The sequence below is a fragment of the Camellia sinensis genome, chromosome 5 (assembly GCF_055761805.1).
Source record: "Camellia sinensis isolate YWXY chromosome 5, ASM5576180v1, whole genome shotgun sequence".
Classification (NCBI taxonomy): Eukaryota; Viridiplantae; Streptophyta; class Magnoliopsida; order Ericales; family Theaceae; genus Camellia; species Camellia sinensis.
Genome location: NC_138965.1, coordinates 149,581,388 through 149,596,281, shown reverse-complemented (window position 1 = coordinate 149,596,281; position 14,894 = coordinate 149,581,388). Strand labels below are relative to the sequence as shown.

The 14,894-nt window shown below is 36.9% G+C and overlaps 1 protein-coding gene across 1 annotated transcript; it reads right to left on the bottom strand.

Moving 5' to 3' along the window:
- Positions 1-10,018: 10,018 nt before the first annotated feature.
- Positions 10,019-10,792, bottom strand: LOC145791774 (uncharacterized). The gene has a single exon (XM_082872215.1). The coding sequence runs from the start codon at positions 10,790-10,792 to the stop codon at positions 10,019-10,021; it is 774 nt and encodes a 257-aa protein (XP_082728341.1).
- Between the last annotated feature and the right edge of the window lie 4,102 nt (positions 10,793-14,894).

The following is a 14,894-nucleotide window of genomic DNA, read 5'->3' as shown; positions in this document are numbered from 1 at the left end:
AGATGAAGATTCGAGACGACGAATAGAATTACAGTAACAATGTATAAAGCATAACAAATTTCGAAGTAAGTCAAAAACTAAAAAAATGGAGGAATAGTGACTTACCGAGGAAAATGAGGCCGGTATAAAGTACGCCGGAGTTAGACGGTGGCAGTGGGCGGAAAAGAGCAGAAAAAACTTCACCGGAGGAGGTGAACGGAGGAGGTGAACGAAGTAGTTGCAGAAAGCTTCAAGAAGACAAAAATGGAGGATTTGGGAGAGAAAGTTAGAGAGAGAGAGAGAGAGAGCTTGAGCAAAAAACGACGATTCAAAGGTGAAAAGACGAAGAAAGAGAAGTGTTTTTTTTATCAAAACACGAAAAGGCGGAAAAATCGTAATTAGTGTGCCTAGGACGACGTGTCTGTCAGGCGGCGCATGCAAAAGTGACGCAACTTGATGGCGCATGTCAGGTACGGTTCAATAGGGAAGAGACGCGTGGCGAAAACGGTTGAGTTATTTTGCGTAACAGTTCATACGCGTGTAGAAACTCTTGGAGTTCTTGATTTAATGAAGCAACAACCTCAGCTAGGGGAACAATCTCGGTTAAGGAACTTGAAAAAACTTGGTTTTTGGTTCTAAGGTATTGAGAAAACAAATTACAAATCTGGATCATATGGAGCCGTCGAATGATGACCTCGGTAATGGAGGATAGAGCAAGCTTAGCCGACGTGCTATATGATCAGGTGATATAGGTTCCATCACCTCAAGATGCCAACGTAGTAGAACCTAGGGGGCAGTTGTGGGGACATATTTTTTGAATGACAACACGTGACCAAGGTGGCACCGAAGTGCCAACCGAGGTGCCACGTGTTTTGGTCATGATGCCGAGATGATCTCAGCTAAGCCAAGGTTATCTGCGAAGATGCCAAAATTCGGGATAAACGGATAAGCTATAAGAGTCCTAGAATGGGAGAGGACTTCAGTCTAGATAAGGATAAAGCTCTTAGAGATTTTATCTTTATCTATTGGAGAGTCTAAGATGAGCATTGGGCTAGAGTCCAAGGGAAGCTAGGCTTCTACAGCGATCAGGTTAGTGCTGACTATAAAAGTAAGGCAACCTAATAGGTCTAAGGTATGCTTTTTATGCTCTGTCTAGTGAGTTAAGCACTATTGGCTATCTTTGAGAGATAATTATACTGACTTGATCGTCGGAGTGCTCTCGAGTGGACGAACCACCGCCGGAGTCTTATCTTTCTGTGACAAGTCGTTCGAGCGCAATCTATTATGCCGATGTTCTCCAGCTGAGTACCTGTTTGGCAGTATGGTCAGAAAACAGTACACACAAAAACTATTGACAAAAGAGCAATGTTACATATTATAAAAAAAAAATTGTGAAAATCGTCTCAAAATTCAGTATAATAAATTAAAATTTTAGAGATAAAATTACTTTTTAGGAATAAACTATTTTTGTTGACAAAAATGTCATTAATATTATATTTATAGCGACCAAATTGGACATTTGGTAATAAATTATTGGAAAATGTTTGAGAGCTCGAAACTTGCCCCCCCAAATCCCTCTAATGCCCAAAACGACGTCGTTTTGGGCATTAGGCTTTTTTTTTCTGCCATTTTTGACCATTTCCGAGCTCAAACGCAAAGGGAAGAGGGAGAGAGAGAGAAGGAGAGGGAGGGAGAGAAGAGAGAAGAGGGAATGGAGACACACACACACACACAGAGGCCCCTGCATTCCGGCCGATCGTCCGATCATCGAGCTCCGCCGATCGTCGCAGCTCTGCCGATTTCGTCGCAGCTCTGCGATCGTCGCAGCTCCGCCCGGCCGCCGTCGCCGTCGCCATCGCCGTCGCCTCCGCCTCTGCCTTCTTCCCTTCTTCCCTTCTTCTTCTCTTCTTCTTTCTTTCTTCTTCTCTTCTTCTTCTCTTCCTCCGCGTCTGCTTCTTCTTCTCTAAAAAAAAAAAAAAAAAATTCAAAAAACGTCGAAACGACGTCGTTTTTATTTTCGGGGGATTAGGGGGGATGCTCTTTCGAGCTACGTAGCACGGCTCTAAATTATTATCCTTAAGGACCAAAATTTGTCCAAAAAAAAAATCTTTTTTGGACTAATTTTTCTTTTATTCTAAAAATATATTTATTAGTGATATTTTTAAATTTTTTTTACTATTTTTTTTTTTTGAAACGATCTATTAGCGATTATGCTGGTTACAACGTTGCTGTTTGGTGTAACTGTTAAAACAGATTATAAATTATAACTTAACAGATTGTAAATTATGACTTTAATCAGAAGCTATTAATCTGCTTGGTATAACTGTTGGATTATAAATTTAAGTTGCTGAGTACTGTTTGTTAAATAACATGTGAAATAGTTTTTTTAATTAATTTTTATTTTTTATTATTCACTATTTGTCTACATTTTTCATAAAAAATAATAATAATATTTCATAATCCATTTGGGTCTTTTTTTATTTTTAAAAAAATAAAAAATAAAAAAATCTAAAAGTATAACTGTGAATTAGCATGTCAACAGCAGAAACTATAATCAGAAATAAGGGATGAGCAGCTTCTCAGAATTAACTTTTTTGACTTAAAATAAGTTGTTAGAATCAGAAGCTGTTTGAAATAAGTTTAACCAAATAGTCTAAAATAATTTTTTAAAAATCAAAAGACAAGCTAACTCAAAAAAGCCCCACAAAACACTGCTAACGTGCACTAGTCTCCAATTATATTTTCACGACAAAATTTTGACTTTTGAAAACAAAATTACTTCTAAGCTTTTCTAATCAGCCGATCGACGTCCAAGCTACAACGCAACTATTTTCGTCATCTGTAGCAATTTCTTTTTTTTTTTTTTTTTGACAAAAACAATACAATGACTAATAAGGTACTGACAACATTGGTCCAAACCTCTGCAAGTTGGAAATGAGCCAGATTTTGTTTATCAACACGTAAAGCAACCCTAGGGATTAATGTAGAAGATTCCAACCCTATACTGTCTCCTTTCTGTTTTACCTTCTTGTTTTCTAGTGGGCCAAACATGAGTTTCAAGGATTCCTCTCTCTCTCTCTCTCTCTCTCTCTCACACACATATTATTGGCATTAATTTTCGTAAGAGTAAGTTGGATCAAGAGCTTAAGTTTAAGTAGCATGTGCAAAACAAGATAAGGAGGTGCATGGGCATGCTGTTTCTCAAAACAAGAAAGAATAATACAAAAGGAGGCTTTGAAACCATATCTAAATAGTATGACCAAACTATAAAGATGTAAATGTAGGTTTTACTTAATTTTAAAAAATGATGTAAGAGAAGATAATGATTTCCTTTAATCAAACATAAAGGAAATTAAGACCATAAAAAACCTTCAAGAAGACAATGACCCTCCTACCCTATATGTTTAGATGACTAAAATCAAATAAAAAGAATGGGAATGTCATTATCTAAAATTTCATTAAAAAAAAAAAAAACTACTCTTAAGTTTATTCAAGTGTTTGGTTAAATTAGGATTTTTCCATGAACATAATAATAAAATTTTAAATATTGTGAGTGCATCTATTTTTATTTTTTATTTTTGTCAACTTTTAAATGATTCGCATTCTTTCAAAAATGTGAGATTACAAAGGGGTGTTTTGGGATCAAATACTTGCTTAATTTGGAAAAAAAAAATTATTCAAATTTGTATAGGTATGCACAAAGTATATTTTCAATATTCTAATCAGCTCCAAATGATGGAATCACCCATCTCAAAGTTCGTCTCGTCCAAACTAGTCTAAGAAGAAATGAAAGAGGTAGGAATTTTTTTAAAAAAATATTCTTAATACGGTGAATTGTATGACTGGGAGTAGGATCCACACAATTACTCTCCTCGGGACTCGTCACACCATCATGGAAGAGAAGATTATGACTCTAGCCTTTCTAATCCAATTAATAAGACAAACTTTCTTTAATATTACCCCCAAGAGGAAATTTCTATTGATTATCAATTTTAGCACATAAACTAAGAAGGGAGTGGTATAGTTTGCATGGAATTGCAAAGCAAAAGTGACACAATGTATTAGGGGAGCTTTCCTTACAAGAGAAAGGGTATAGCCTTTCCATTGAAAATCCTTTGCTATAAATTCTCAATAATGTAATTAAAATTATCACTTACTCACTTTGATTTGCATATGCAAAAGAGGAACCCCTATATCTTTCCCTAAATGTTGTGCAAGGGGAATGGCAATTTGAAAGCTTAAAGCCATGGTTTTTTGTCAGGCCAGTTTGGGAAAAACATAAAGTTTGAATTTTTGTAAATTACTTTTTTTCCCAAGCATGTCACAAAATTCTTTTAGAGTTTCATCAACTCTCGCCCCCAAAAAAAATGTTGAGAGATAGAGGAACAATTTTATAACAGGATAAAGGATCTCCCGGCCTCAAGCTACTACTAGGGTTAAATTTAGCAAGAGGTTCATCATTCCATAAGACAGAAGATTTAATAGTGGTTATACAATTCATAATTACTTCTTGTTTAGATTAAGATTTCGAAGAGTTTGTCCAGTAAAGTTCCAAGAGACTATCATATGCTTTTTTCGAAATCAATTTTCAAAATCTTGTCTTCATAATTGCCCTTTTGTTTCTAAGTTTACGAATGATTTCCTAAGTTATGATTATGTTGCCATTAGTTGACATTTCAAGAAGAAAGCTAATTCGATTAGGACTAATAATTTTACCAAGGAGAGGCCTTCTTTTGTTAAGCATGAACTTGGTGATAATTTATATAAATAACATTAGAAAGGCTAATTGGCATTTGTTTCAAATTTTCAAAATTTTCTATTTTAGGGATAAGAGCTATAAGAGTTCCATTTATTTCTTCAAGAATTTTCTTAACTTGGAAACAGTTTTCTAATAAGGACTAATAATGCCCCATAATTTGTGATAAAATTTATCTTGAAATTCATCATTACCAAGGGCTTTAAATTCCTTAATATTCTTCATAGCCTTCCAAATTCTAGACATCCTGCTTAAAATTATTCGCTCCCCTACCATTAAAATCTAGGGTAAATAACACTAACATCTCTTGAAATTTTTGTTTAATATAGATCCTCATTTCATGTTTGAAAAATTACATTCTCCTCCTTGAGATTTGTAATCTCATTACAAATTGTCCTTAAATTGCTGATGCCATGCTCTAAAATTTTTTAAATGACTATTTTGTCCTCTCTTTTTTTATCATTTCTTCTTCCTATCATGTACATTTTACAGCTTTCCATCATTAACTTCTATTTGAACATATTCTTATTGAGTGATGATATACAAATATAAATTTTATATAAATTCTCAAATATAATAATATAGTTTAATAGTGATCTTTCACTTTAAAACAAAATACCCATAAACATGATATATATTTATAACAATATCATTATCACAATATTTTTATGATATTTTTTGTATAAATTTTTATATATGAATAGATTTTTATTTTTATTTTTTATTTCCACCATCATTTTTCTTTCTCATCTATTTACTCACATTTATTACAGTATTATCAAACACAGTCATTCACATTTATTACAGTATTACTGAATTTTTATATTTTTATATATATTTTTTTACATTTGGTGAATTTAAAAAAAAATCACAAAATATTATATTTCTTAAGTATATCTAGATTAGGTGTATCTAAAAAATAAAAATAAAAAAAGTGCATACAATATTTAAAAAAATTCAATAAAACAAAAAAAAAGAAAAATAAAAAAAAATTAATTTTTTGTGTGAGTTAAATCAAAGAAGATGACTGTTATTTCTCTTAAAATAACATAAATAAAATATCAGTATTATTTTATATGTATAAAGGTTAAGAACAAATATATTATTTTAAACTGACAAGGGAGTAAGTGTAATTTTTCAAACTTGAAGGAATGATTTGTACTAAACCGAAACCTCAAGCGGTGTTAGTATAATTTACCTTAAAATCTATTACCACATTTCACATTTCGTTGCCAAAATATCACAATTCATGACCAGATATTATTTGGTCGCTATAAATTTTGATCATTTGCAGCAAACTCTTGGTTGGTTGCAAATTAGGGGTATTTTGGAAAGAGAAAAAAAAAAAAAAGTTAGTTTTTAGCTTTTTACTCATTTTGGGTCATATCACCTCTCATATTTTTTTATTTTTATTTTTTTGATCGGCAAAGAAAATCTTTATTGATGAACACAAGCACAAGGTGATACAAAACATCAATAAAGAGGAGCTTGGAGCTAAAATAAGCTCCAAACTCCGGTTGGTGAGAAGCCAACAAACAACAGGAAAATAAAAAACTGAGCAAAACAAAAACTAACAGACCTAATCCAGAACCTCCAAAGCAGACCAAACTTTACCCAGACTGAGATGCTGTGCAACACCTAACCAGAGGGAAGTCTCCCACACTAGGCAACCACAGATAGGATCAGCATCAAACACAAATAGGAAAAAACCCACACTGCTCAACAGATCAGAACATCACTCACCAACTAGGCAACCATAGCAGAACAGCATACACCAACATAGCAGAACAGCATACAATAACAGAATAGCAAACTACACCAGAGTCCAACACACCAAGCACTTCCTGATTTAGCAGACCCTATTAGCACTATGTAAATGTAATAGACCCTCCCAAGCACCTCCTGATTTGCCACAGATTGAAAACAAAATCCTGAACTCCTCACAACCAGCATGAACACAAGGGTTAAAATTCAAAACCAGCTTCAAACCATACACCCAACAGCATTTCAGCCGAGTTAACCATGAGTGAACAGCCACAAATCAATAGCAAAAGCAGCCCAGAGCAAATAAATCAGCCTTCCCAAGCAACATACAGAGCAACTAGGAGCATGAGCAGTATACAGATCAGCAAATGAAAGTGCAGAACCCAAGACTAAGCAGGACCCCATAGGAATGATACCACAGGAATGATAACAAATGAAACTGCATCAAATGACCCAAAACTGAGCAGGACCCCAAGACTCCAATACAAACACCTGTTGCTTTGAAGTACTACTGTTACAGACCTATAGCATAAAATTGAGCCAAAACACAGCCTTCATACAACAACAACCAGATCTGCAGAGCTTCACAGACCAGCAGCACAGCTACTTTCCTCCCAGACACTTCCTAACTTGCCTCAAATTGAAGATAAAATCATGCTCTGAATAATGTACATCTGAAAGGTGTGATTTTACCCAAAAAGCAATCCTATGCTTGATTAGGTCACAGACGTCCTCCAAATTTGGGATGGTTGCTCTAAACACACACTCGTTTCTGCACTTCCAAATTGACCACATCACTACCAATGGAATTACTCTCCATATCTTCTTTTCTAGCTTCTTCCACTTCCCTCCAGCCCACCACAGGAGAAGGCTCTCCATAGAACCTGGTAGCACTGCTTGGACATCCCACCAATTTAGCATTTCAATCCATATCTTCCACACAAAGGGACACCGAAGTAGTACATGATTCACTAATTCACCCTCAATACCACAGAACACACAAGCTGTAGAGGCACCTTGATTAATCACACCCAGCTTCTATAAGAACTCCTTAGACTTCAATCTCTTTTTCCATGCAAACCAACAAAAGACCTGCACCTTAGGGGGGAGATACTTGAGCCATATCAGCCTAGTTATGCTCAAAGAGACTCCAGCAGTGGCCACAGCAAACTTATACAAATTTGATGTCATTAGAATGCCAGAAGAAGAGGCTGACCAGACAAGCTGGTCAGGGCACTCTGGACACAGATCTGGGGCTGCCAACAATAAATTAACTAATCTATCCAGTTCCAACTGCTCCCATTCATACAGCTCTCTTTTAAAGACCAGGAACCAGCCACCTGCTATGATTTTCTTGTCAACCAGAACACTCAAAGACTCATGTTTTTCCAAAGACAACCTAAACAATGTTGGGAATTCATCCTTCAAACAAACAGGGTGGCACCATATATCAGTCCAATAACTGATCCTCACCCCATTCTCTACCTTCAAATGAAAATTAGTCAAATAAAACTCCTTTAAGCTATTACACTGTTCAGCAACAAAGATGATCCCCTTCCACATTGCTAAGTAGTTATTGGATGGGGTGAGTGACGGAATCTAACCACCTACCTCCATCTAATATTTGCTGCATATAACTTTTTTCCATAAAGCATCATTTTCACTACCAAACCTCCACCACCATTTAATAAGCAGACACTTATTTACAACCCTCAACTTTCTAATACCCAAACCACCTTGATCCACTCTTTTAGACAAATCCTCTCATTTGATCATATGGATTTTCCTTCCCTGTTCAGAACCACCCCATAAGAAAATAGCTTGAATCTTATCCAATTCTGAAGCAACCCCATCAGGCATCTTGAATAAAGATAAGTAATATATTGGCAAGGCTGAAGTTACTGTTTTAATCAATATGAGTCTCCTCGCAAAGGACAACATCTTCCGCTTCCATCCAGCCAGCTTGCTTTTGACTTTGTCCACAACTGGTTTCCAAGTAGCCTTCTTTCTTGGATTAGCACCTAATGGCAACCCTAAATAACTAATTGGCAATGCTTTAGTTTTGCAATTCAAAATTGTAGCCATAACATTCATCATTTCCACAGATACACCCACACCACATACAACACTCTTGTGAAAGTTTATTTTTAGGCCAAACAAGATTTCAAAACATCTTAGCACCCCCTTTAATGTTCTCACCTCCTCCACCTCAGCTTCACAAAACAAGAGTGAATCATCTGCAAACTGTAAATGAGTCAACAACACTCCCTCACGGCCTACCTTCACCCCTTTAATTAGGTTTAGCCCACAAGCTCTGCTCAACAAAAGATGTAAGCCTTCTGCAACTAGATTAAACAGAAAAGGAGATAATGAATCACCTTGTCTTAGACCCCTTTGAAGGCTAAACTCTTCAATAGGAGATCCATTACGAGCACTGAGACTCTTGCTGTAGTAACACACTCCTTCATCCAATTGATCCACTTAGCACCAAACTCGAACTTAGGCAGCATAGAGAAGAGAAAGCCCCAATTAATGGAGTCATGCGCCTTTTCAAAATCCAACTTAATAAGGACTCCCTTCCTCTTGGCTTTCTTCCAGCCTTCAACAACCTCATTTGCAATAAGCACTCCATCTAAAATATTTCTTCCATCAAGAAACAAAGACTGAGGCTCGCTAATAATATGTAGCAAAACAGATTTTAGTCTATTTGCCAAAAGTTTTGCTATGATTTTGTAGATTGAGCCCACCTAACTTATAGGTCTATAGTCAAATAGCCCAGAAGGATTGTCCCTCTTGGGGGATGAGGGTTATGAAAGAACTGTTAATGCCTTTTACCAATCTGCCATTCCTATGAAATTCGTTCACAAAATTAACGACCTCACCCTTCATGACCTTCCAAAACTTCTGAAAGCACAACATATTAAAACCATCAGGTCCGGGCGCTTTATTCCCATCACACTCCATCACTACTAATTTAATCTCTGCTTCTGAAAATTCTGTTTCTAACAGATCAAACCTCACTCTACCAGCTGCTAATGGAAAATGACCTCTCAATTCAGGTCTTATTGGCCAGAGTTCTGTATACTGGTTTTTAAAGCATTCTAACACCTTGTTCTTCACTTGCCTCGGCTCTTCATACACCACGTCCCCTTCTATAATAGAATTTAATTCATTTCTTATTATTCTGCACTTTGTTACTACATGAAAAAATCTTGTATTCTTGTCCCCTTTCATCGCCCAGTTAAGCCTAGACTTTTGCAGCCATAGCCACTCCACCATCCTACTCAATCTCCACATTTCAACTCTAACTTCACTTCTCCTGCCATTTTCATCACCGTTAAGGTCTCTAACCTCAGCCAGTAGATTAATTTTGTGAAGTTCGCCCTCTATATTCTTCAATGTGTTTACAACATTACAAAAAACCTCCATATTCCAACTTTTCAGGCCACTTTTCAAGATCTTCAACTTCTGAATAAGAATAAATCCAGCCCAACCTTCAACCCTGGACTCCTTCCACTTTCACTCCCAGAAATTCTGAAAATTTTTATGCAAAAACCAAGCATTCAGGACCCTAAAGGGCTTTGGACCCCAGTCCCTCTCATCCTCCATCATAATAAGAGGGCAGTGATCAGAGATCAGTCTTCGTAAACCCCATAGCTTCAGGTTGAATATCTCAAGCCATTTAGGATCTACAAAAATTCGATCAATTTTGCTCCACTTTTCCCCACCAAATGAATTGCACCAAGTGAATCTGCTCCCAAGTAGTGGTAAATCAGATACCTCACACTTGTCAATGAACTCATTGAATTCTTTCATTCCCCTATCTCTCCTAGAGCATCCTCTCATATCCCCAATCTGCCTAATCTCATTGAAATCCCCTCCTAAGCGCCAAGGATTATGGAATTCCTCCTTCAATTTCAATAGACAGTCCCACAGATTCCCTCTTAAGCCAACATGATTAAGAGCAAAAATATTTAGAATAGCACGATTAAATTGGTTAAAGAGGGTACCTAGTAATAAGATAAATCTTCTATTGCTACAGCATTTTGTTAGTTGGAAGACCTCTGAGTCCCATATACATAGTAATCCCCCAGCAGAGCCTACAACATCCACCACCATAAACTCCATTTTGTCTCTGACCCACACAGATCTAACTTCATCCTCTGTTAATTCTTCCTTTTTAGTTTCTTGGAACAGCACAATGTCTATATTCCTCTCCTTTAGCAGCTTCTTGACTTTGCCTCTTTTCTCCTTCTTCCTCAACCCTCTAACATTCCATGAAAGAATCTTCATAAATAACCGTGAGTACTCTAATACATCCCCCCAGCGGGTGTCCATCAGACCCCATCTCTTACCCCCCCTTCAATTCGTTCATTGTCCTTCAATTCAAGGTTCACTATTTTCTCCAAAACATCAACTTGCTTATCATTGAACTGCACTCCGAGAACTTCCCCCATTTTGAGAGTTGCGTCGGCTTCATTGAGGACGGCCCTCCCCTTATTAGTTCCATCCTCCATTGATGCAGATAAGGACATTGTCACCACAGCTGCCCGCCATACTGCAGCCCTGGGCAGTGCTCTACTGGTTGAAGCCCCTTTGCTCCCATACTTCCTCAACAGATCGAAGGATTTTTTACCCAAAAAAGTCTGGTTCGATTTTTTCTTGCTTCTTAACTTTTCCTTCCCCTTTCTAGGCCTTGAAAGACTACTGTTGTGCTCCTTGTCATGGGCTTCAGAGAGGCTTGACACTCTCCCACCTGGCCCACCTTCAACAGCCTTATCTCTAGCAATTAATTCTTGTTGGGTCAGCCCAATTTGTGATGTATGAAGCCCCCCCACCTTCTCTGCTATAATGTTCTAGCCCAAAACCACTTCGATATTCACACCTGGCCTTTCTAGGCTTAACCCAATTAGACTCCTAACCAAACCTAGCTTACACACTTGATGCTCCACGCTTTGGCTGACAACCGTCTCTTCTCTGGAGCCGATCCTCTGGTTTCGCACTTCCATCATTTGGCTGCAGGTCTCAGCAGTCATTATCTTCCCCCCATCACCTCGAACAACTACGGCTTCCCCTACACTCCTCTGACATGCCACATTGCCCACCTCCACACTCCAACTACAACCAACTAGCCTTCTTCTTGGAGGTACACTACAACCACCCTCCAACTCATCAGCATCATCGTCAACATCCTTTCTGCAGTTCCAACCTGCACTATGATCCCCCAGTGTATTTGAACTACCAAACTCAGCTGCATCTTGAATCTTATTACATTTGCAAGCGAGTTGTACTGATCTCACGGTGACCACCTGTTCTTCGCAAACTCTCACTGGAAACACCCTACCTTTGCATTCCATGCTCACAACTGAGTTAATAGGATCCATACTTTTAGTGGAAACCTTCACCTTAGCACACACAAAGGAGAATGGTTGGCTCATATCTCCTTCAAAGCATAACACTTGCCCCCAGACCTCACCTATCCGTCTTACATTGGAACTATTCCATAGATGTAGAGGGATTCCATAACAACTAAGCCAAACACATCTTTTCTGCTCCAGAACCTGCCCTGGTTTTCCTTCAACAAGTTCTTAACACCAATCCAGTATCAGCTCCTTGATGGATGGTATTTTCAATGCCCTCTCCTCCTTTGATTTGAAAGTAATAACCACATCTCTTCCCCCACTTCCTCTCACCAAAATATCCTCCATTCCTATACCTGTCAACTCCTTTTTCAGGTTAACATCAGCATATTGGGGTTTCAATCTTGCAATGATGCTCTCAAACAACCACTCATTTCCTACTTCGTCTGCCTTTAAGAAGAAGCCCCCTATCCATTTGCCCTTTCTCCAGCCACAGCCTCTACATAAGATCTTGGATCTCTAAATCCCTTTGCTCCAACTCTACCCCCTTCACCATCATTGACTTGGGCTACTTGTCTCCTCCCTTGAGCATTTGATACTGTTCTTGCAGCTTCAACACCTACCTTAGCCTTCGCAAAATCTGCATGTTTGACATGCAATGAACGATCATCCACCCATAGGCCATTGGCCTTTTGAACAGCTACCTTGGCTGCCACGAAGCAATCAAATCTCACAAAGCCAAACTTGGTGTTGGTAGCCCTTCTTCTCTTTTACGGTATAAAGATGTCATTTACCACCCCAAACTTCGTAAAAAGATTGAACAAACCTTTTGGATTCAATGATACTGGTAGGTTGTCCACAAACACAGTGAATATACCTGCACCCTCCCTCGACCTCCAAGGTCCTGATCTTCCCTTATCCCTCAGAACTGGTATCCACCCTCCCTCCATTGCTGTAGGCTGTAAGAGTTCTAAATCTCAAAAGAGACACACCTTCTCGTTGCTTCAAAAATTCACTTTTAAGGGTGGTTCCTGGTCTTTTTTTAACAATAAAAGCTGCACCTCTCATATTTTTTACTCACAAAAAAGACAAAATAAACTAAAAAAACCAAATAGAAAGATTATATATAGCCAGAAATATGTGGCAATATATAGTTCTATATGTCATTCTAAAAATAAGAGCTTATTAGAGTATTTCCATAAAACTAGTTAAAATTTTATTATATTTTGGTTTGAAAGTTGCTTTTTCTGTTTTGGCTGTACACATTTTTAATATATTGTCCAACAAAATTTCTATTTTTTTATTCATTTTAATTTATAATTATTTTTTATAAATTCAGCACAATTAATTTCAAAATATGAAAAGTAATACTTTTTAAATGTTTTACTAGGTAAAGTCACTAATTACATTTGATGAGCCAAAACTAAAATAACTAACTTGATAGCTAGTTTGATGTGTAGATGAAATTTATGTTGGAAAAAAAAATAGTTTTATGGTGACTTTAATGTGAAATTAAAGTAGGTTCTAACGATTGGTTGAGATGGGATTAAATGGGTTTAAATTCTTTGTAACAATGTCTTTACACCACAAAAAAGAATGATAAAAAATCATTGAGAATTAAATGAGAAATTGTCTCATAAAGATGGCTTCATGAATGAGGTTTTGGAAATTGTGTATAACTACTAATCCCACATTGATTGTAGAGGAAAGTTTTGATAGGTTTTTAAACCTCAAGATTTTGATAAGTGTATGAGCACTTTAGGGCATCTAAATTTTTTGAAGGAAGGGAGTTGTGGATGCTTTAAGGATGAGCTTGGGCCAAAACTATGATCCAAGTTGGTTATGGAAAAATTGCCACACGCGCAGCCTGTCCAAACCGAGCCAGGTCCAAGTCCGTGGATCTTGGGCCTTGAGGCTTGAGGATTGTTGGAATGGGTTTGGGCTGGGCCAAATTGGTGGTCCACCAACTTAATCTTTTTTGGTCAAATCTGCTGCAGATATACACACTTATGTATACAAAAAATATATTGCAGATATTTTTTCCCATCAGTTTTGGACCATTACTTCAACAGTTTTGCAGGAGTAATGGCCATTAGTTGCAAGCCTTCACGGGCATTAGTTGCTAGCCTTCATGACTGAAGGCTCCTCACCTCTCCCCTATTGTGTATAAAAAGAGGCCCATCTTTCTTGGTTTGATAGAGAATTTTTGCCTTCCAGATATACAGTTAGTTTGCTTCCTCTTATAATTTTCTTCCTGTATTTAAAGAGTGCTGCCATTGTCGGTTCGCCAAAGCTAACAGAATGTGCTTCTGCATTAGCTGGTTTAAATCATCTTATCATGGGAGACAAAAGTCGACGTTCCTCTAGCACTCACGGTGAAGTACCTAATCTGTTTTAAGGATACTGTGGTATCACACAGAATTTAGTTTGATTCCTTATTTTCAATATTTCGATTAAATATGTATTTCTATTAATCATGTTTCATGTTTCATGCTCTAGAATGTAAATTTATCAAATATGAATTTATTTGATGTTCTATTATTTAATTTAATAAATCATGAATCTATTTATCTTATTTAATTATACAATTTAAATAACAATCTTAAAACAGATTATACTATGTCTCATGAAAATATTAAATAGATTCATATGTCATTTTTATCAATTACTCCACTGTTGCATTATATTGTTACAGGTGTGAAGGTTAGTATGTCTAGGAGGTTTATTGCATAAAAATAGCATGCTACTTGCTTATTCTTTTACTGTCTAGGCCACTATTATTATAGTGCATGATTATAGTCAATATGTTGTGAATGGTGTTGTGTTGATCTTCATGTACATAAATAAATATAGTATTGTATTGCTATGTTAATTCCCTTGGGGGTGTAATCACCCACGATTTTTTGAATTTGATCAAGAGTCCACTGTGTAAGACATGAACTCATGATTATGTATGATAGAATGATATTCTTACATTCTTAAGCCCATTGTATACTATGCCACTAATTACATATATGAAGTCATGATTCAAATCC

What these genes read in the sequence shown, in the direction of transcription:
- LOC145791774 (XM_082872215.1), bottom strand. Translation starts at nt 10,792, where the DNA reads ATGAAGATTCTTTCATGGAATGTTAGAGGGTTGAGGAAGAAGGAGAAA.